General features: G+C 44.3%; 1 protein-coding gene across 4 annotated transcripts in view; it reads left to right on the top strand.

Moving 5' to 3' along the window:
- The first annotated feature begins 1,083 nt into the window (after window positions 1-1,083).
- The window catches only part of pacsin2 (protein kinase C and casein kinase substrate in neurons 2), a 9,915-nt gene continuing 4,655 nt past the window's right edge, over window positions 1,084-6,343 (top strand). For 2 of the 4 annotated variants that reach the window (XM_044015779.1, XM_044015777.1), the window contains exons 1-7: window positions 1,084-1,199; window positions 1,275-1,431; window positions 2,276-2,511; window positions 4,192-4,347; window positions 4,426-4,601; window positions 4,685-4,805; window positions 5,250-5,297. In XM_044015779.1, the coding sequence (XP_043871714.1) occupies window positions 1,143-1,199; window positions 1,275-1,431; window positions 2,276-2,511; window positions 4,192-4,347; window positions 4,426-4,601; window positions 4,685-4,805; window positions 5,250-5,297 (951 nt within the window). In that variant the 5' untranslated portion in view covers window positions 1,084-1,142. The remainder of the gene's footprint in view (window positions 1,200-1,274; window positions 1,432-2,275; window positions 2,512-4,191; window positions 4,348-4,425; window positions 4,602-4,684; window positions 4,806-5,249; window positions 5,298-6,343) is intronic. The other 2 variants (XM_044015780.1, XM_044015778.1) reach the window with 1 other exon arrangement.

The raw sequence follows: 6,343 nt of genomic DNA, 5'->3' as shown, positions 1-6,343 counted from the left end.
AATGCAGTGTAATTACATACAGTATGTTCAATTAAAGCTGCTCTTCAACACAGTTGAATCAACATTTATGGACCAAAAAAACTCAACAACACATTCATCCATTGTGAAGATAATGTTTTTACGACATTCTAGGTCTGATGATGAACCACTGCGGAGAGAGAGAGGGAGAGAGAGAGAGAGGGGGAGAGAGAGAGGGGAGAGAGAGAGAAGAGGCTCCAGTCTGATTTTTGAAAGGGAGCAGAGAGGAAGAGGATGGAGGAGAGGAATGAGGGGATGAATAAAGGGAGACTGTTTGAGTTTGAAATGATGGATGTGAGGACAGAGGAGGGGGAGGCAAGAGTAACAGAGGACTGTCTGTGGAGCCAGTGTCAAAGATGAAACGCCCCCACACACACACACACACACACACACACACACACCTTCACGGTTGTTGCTGGAGTTTATTGGAGACGACTGTGGCTGGAGTTTGTCTCATGTGGAGGATGTAACGTTAGGGAAGGAAAACAACCACCTGCTGATTAGATTATCACTTTCACTGCTCCATCCCTCACCCTCTCATCTGTGAGCTGAGCTCTCCAGAGTCTGTCAGCTGCTGGTTTCAGTCTGTCTGATTTAAAGATGTTTCTGTTCCTCTTGGTGTATATTGTCGATTGCCAAACCACAGAACGCTTCAGTTTTCACTTTTAGTTTAATTATTTTCTCTTCAGAACTTTTCTAACCATTTATTTTATAAATCTGTGAGAATCTGTGACATCTAATAGTGACAAACTCAGCTCTCACATCACAGAACTATGGTGGCTTTCACATATCAGCAAATATGTTATTCTTAATTGGAAAGGCACATTCTTCAAGGTTCTTCCAGGTTCTTCCAGGTTCTTCCATCAAGTCATTTTTATTCTAAAGTGATGATACACCAAACATTGCTCACTGTAACTTTAATCAAGTTTAATAATGTTTTCACATGTGCCTGTGTGCTGTACATTTTCCAATATTAGAATATGTATTGATAAAAGACTATTTGAGGTTTGAATGACATCGTCTAAATCACATGTGATTCTCTGGTGTTATTGCTGTTATTGTAGAGTGAAGAGGTGTGTCTGTTTCCGCAGGCTCTAAAGACAGTGAAACTCAGGGCAGCAGCGATGTCGGGCTCCTACGATGACTCCATGATCGATGTCTCCAGTGACAGTTTCTGGGAGGTGAGACTTTATTACACATTATCTCTTTGTTTTACCACCTGCTGTATTTCCCTCACCTCTCACCGGTCTCTGCAGGTTGGGAACTACAAGCGTACGGTGAAACGGGTCGACGACGGCAACCGCCTCTGTAATGATCTGATGAACTGTATTCATGAGCGGGCTCGTATTGAAAAGTCATACGCGCAGCAGCTCACGGAGTGGAGCAAGCGCTGGAGGCAACTCATAGAGAAAGGTACATACTGTCTATCATGCCCTGTGCTAATGCAAACACTGACAGGGGAGTTAAACACAGACAGATGAGTTAAACACCGACAGGGGAGTTAAACACTGACAGGGGAGTTAAACACTGACAGGTGGGTTAAACACTGGGGAGTTAAACACTGACAGACGAGTTAAACACCGACAGACGAGTTAAACACTGACAGGTGAAGAGAACACTGACAGGTTATTAAACACTGACAGGTGAATTAAGCACTGACAGGTGAATGAAACATTGACAGGTGAAGAGAACACTGACAGACGAGTTAAACACTGACAGGTGAGTTAAACACTGACAGGGGAGTTAAACACTGTCAGGGGAGGACAGGTGAATGAAACACTGACAGGTGAATGAAACACTGACAGATGAGTTAAACACTGACAGGTGAGTTAAACACTGACAGGTGAATAAAACACTGACAGGTGAATGAAACATTGACAGGTGAAGAGAACACTGACAGGTGAAGAGAACACTGACAGGTGATTAAACACTGACAGGTGAATTTAAGCACTGACAGGTGAATGAAACATTGACAGGTGAAGAGAACACTGACAGGTGATTAAACACTGACAGGTGAATTAGGCACTGACAGGTGATTAAACACTGACAGGTGAATTAAGCACTGACAGGTGAATGAAACATTGACAGGTGAAGAGAACACTGATGTAGAAAAACACTGACAGGTGAAGAGAACACTGACAGGTGAAGGGAACACTGACAGGTGAATGAAACACTGACAGGTGAAGAGAACACTGACAGGTGAATGAAACACTGACAGGTGAATGAAACACTGACAGGTGAATAACCCTTGCTGCAGGTCCTCAGTATGGCACGTTGGAGCGAGCTTGGTCTGCGTTGTGCACAGAGGCAGAGAAGGTGAGCGAGCTCCACATGGAGGTGAAAGCAGCGCTGATGGGAGAAGACTATGAGAAGCTGAAGAACTGGCAGAGAGACTCGTACCACAAGCAGATGATCGGTGGATATAAAGAGACGAAAGAGGCCGACGACGGCTTCCGTAAGGCACAGAAACCCTGGGCCAAGAAACTCAAGGAGGTGAGAACGACATGCTCCTGATGAACTCAGTGCAAACTTAAACACTAAAGGCTGTGACATCATCAGCTGTCGCATCACAATTCGTTTATTCATCTCTCAGACGAAATTGGCTGCGTTTTCAGTTTCATTAAGAAAAGAAACGACACACAGAGACTGATGAAGAAGAGTTCTACCGGTTATCTTCTTCAATTTGATAATAATAGATACACTCAAAATGACTGAACAACATCGCTGGTGTCTCTCCACAGTGCTCTGTTTGTGTCTGCTCTGCAGTCAACCTATTCATTTTGAATCACAACCACCATGTAAATACATACATGAAACTTGTAGACGTCCATAAATAAGTACACGTATATTAACCTGAGATATTATTATGAAAGGAGATAACGGCAGCCTGTCTTTTTTTAATTGACAAGCTAACGTTCGTCTGCTGTTAGTGATCTGTGCTGTGTCCTGTTGTTGCTCTGTTGCTAGGAAACAGCGGCAGTGATGGGGAAATCACCCATAGACCACGTTGTCTATAGTGTGTGGTGTTTTCCCGTCACAGGTGTTTCTTCTTATGAACACCTAAGCAGTCAGGACAAACCACTCATTACAGCTTGGATCTTCAGTTTTACTGCTCATTTCACGATTACAATTAAAATCCACTGACTCACCGTTGAGTCTTTTCTCTCCATGACTACCTGCTCACTGAAAAACAAAGCAGCACCGGGCCTGCTGTCACCTCACGGTGGCGACCAGAGGAAACAACACTGAGTTGAACTGTCGTTGTACTGTTTTCATAGCAGCACCTTTATTTGTTCATGTCTCATGAAACCTGGAGATTGGCAAACAGAAATTTACAGACGTCACTGGCAACCAGGCTCCTGTTGGATATTAACAGCTGTCAATCACTCACATGTGCTGTGATAGACAGAATTAACATTGTGTTGTGTTTAAGCAGCGAAACTAGAGATGAAGACCAGTCACCAACTTTATAAATGAAGTGAGAAGTAGAGTTTGTATGCAGTCCACGCTGCACAAGCACAATACAGTATGTGCTGCAACCTTCAGCCAACTTCCTCCCTCCTGTTTCCTGTGTGTGTGTGTGTGTGTGTGTGTGTGATGTCATCATGGTGTTGGAGTTGTGACATCGCGGCCTTGTCATTGAGACACTGGGCAGAGACAGAGCTAAACAGTCGTGTAGCCATAGTGACGAGTGGTGGAGGCCTGAGAGGAAATTGGATTAATTAAGTGGTCTAGAAAATGAGGAGCAGTCGTTAGTGACAGACACAGACAGTACATCACAGTACAGACACAGACAGTACATCACAGTACAGACACAGACAGTACATCACAGTACAGTGAGACAGTAATATCACAGTACAGAGACACAGACAGTACATCACAGTACAGACACAGACAGTACATCACAGTACAGACACAGACACAGACACAGACAGTACATCACAGTACAGACACAGACACATACAGTGTCTCATTAAATATTTGCGTTACGAGCAGTTGAACAGGTGTACCTAATAATGTGGCCGTGAGTGTTAGTGTTAGTGTTAGGGTTTGTTCATGTGTGAGGTCTCGTCTCAGCATCCCATGCTGTGTGAGATAAATGTCAGATACTGGTCCGGTTTTAGTTTGTGTTACTGATAGTTACTGATGTCAATAATAAGTGTAAATCCACAGGTGGAGACGATGAAGAAATCCTATCACTCCGCCTGTAAAGAGGAGAAACTGGCGGCCAGCAGGGAAACCAACAGCAAACTAGAGAGCAACAACAATCCTGATGCCCAGAAGAAGCTCCAGGAAAAGGTGGAGAAGTGTCAGCAGGAGGCGCAGAAGGTAGAGTTTCCATGACTGATGAATGTATTAGTTCTCCATATCTCCATCATCATGTCATCGCGGTTTCTCGCCTCTTAGACTAAAGAACGCTACGAGAAATCCCTCGAGGAGCTGGACAAGCTGACTCCTCAGTACATGGAGAACATGGAGCAGGTGTTTGAGCAGTGGCAGCAGTTTGAAGACAAACGCATACGCTTTTTCAGAGAGCTGCTGCTGGAGGTCAAACAGCACCTGGACCTCTCGTCCAATCACAGGTGTGCATTCAGTCCCAGGTGTCAAAGCAGTAGTGTTAACGTATCCACTGAGAGCTCATGTGTTTCCTGTGTCATTAACACAGGTTCCAGACAATCTACCACACCATGGACGACACCATCTCTGCCACCGACGCTGAAGACGACCTCAAGTGGTTCCGGTCCAATCATGGCCCGGGCATGCCCATGAACTGGCCCCAGTTTGAGGTACTGATGCCAAGATTTGTACTTAAGAGAATAAAAGAGATGGAAGGAGAAGAGTGAAGATGGATCATCTAAAAGAGTTTCAACCAATAAACAAGCAAACAGTCATGGTGCAGGGATAGATATGGATAGAGAGTGCTTATGAACGAAGTCTTTCGTCTTGCAGACGTAGGTGTTCCAGTGAGGAACCTTCTTCCACCTCTGGAGGATGTTTTTCTCTCTTGAACAGAGAGGATCAAATCTTCTCTGTGACAAAGTAACAAAGTACACACAGAGATTCTCTAACACGAGAAAGTGCTGCAACACTGCACGCTTATGTTTGATCTTCTGTCGAGATGAAGATCACTGCTACCTTCACACACACGGACATGTATATGTACAGGGTTAGATGTTGTTGTTTGCATTAACCCTGTTCTACACACACTTCCCTTTCCTTATGTCTGACAGAACTTGGACTGGTCCCGTCCTCGCACCTTTAAGAGAAGGTCCATTTTAGTGAGTCCTGAAGTCTGTTCTGTCACAGCAGCCATGGAACGTTCTAACACTGCTTTTCCCGCTTCTGTTGATCTGTGTTTGAGGTGGTTTGTGTTTGAAGTTTAAAAGCAGTCAAAGGACTCATTTAGAGCTGGTGTTAACATCGTCCTCAGTGATGCGATCAACTTTTCACACCTGCCGTTAAATGAGATCAGATGCAGCCTCTCGCGCTGATGTTGTGTTTGTTTGTGAAACAAAATCATGCTTTTAACAAGTCTGACGTCACGTTAGTGTTGTTCGTACACTCGCACCACAAACTCTTTAACAGGCTGTTTCATTTCTGACAGAAAGTCTGTAAAACGAACCACAAACACCAGTCGTTTACACACGACACACAGACGAATGACAGGGAAACGCAACCATGTCAAACAGAGGAATGATTGTGTATGTGTGTATCTGCACAAATGTGTTGTAACACGAATGATCAGAAAACATCAGTGGTTACAAATAATCACCGTAAGATAATGTGGGTCAAAGGTCGTCACCTCTGAATGTGGTTTTGTGACTTGATCTGAACATGATCAGATCACTCTGGACAGATGTTAATACCAGGTGTGAACTGGGTCAGGTCAAAGTTCACACAGAGGTCACTGTTAACTACTGGATGCTATCAGGATTTCTCTAATGATTCTTTTAACACGACTCTCCGTGACCTCTGACCCCTCCTCACTCATCAGTGATGAGAGGCCTGATGAACGAGAGGGGAAAATAGTTGACGGGTTAATAGATTATGAAAAACGACACTTTATAGGGGCAATAAAAGTATTGTCTGAATGATGGACATGTTTTTTTAGGGCTGAAATAAGTTCAGTGTCGTGTGAACTCTACCACGTGGATTCTGTTCCTCTCCCTGGTTCTGGTCTGGTGGAGGGGAAATCCCTTGGTGCTGTTTTTCCTTCGACAGGTGGTGGAAACTGAACACGGTCGTGTCTAAGTGCACACGCGTGTGTGTGTGTGTCTGTTTTGCTGTGCACCACCAGCTGTAAACAGCAGGTTTTGGAAGTTGA

Source organism: Solea senegalensis, unplaced genomic scaffold (assembly GCF_019176455.1).
Source record: "Solea senegalensis isolate Sse05_10M unplaced genomic scaffold, IFAPA_SoseM_1 scf7180000013856, whole genome shotgun sequence".
Lineage (NCBI taxonomy): Eukaryota > Metazoa > Chordata > Actinopteri > Pleuronectiformes > Soleidae > Solea > Solea senegalensis.
This window is presented reverse-complemented; position numbering and strand designations above follow the sequence as displayed.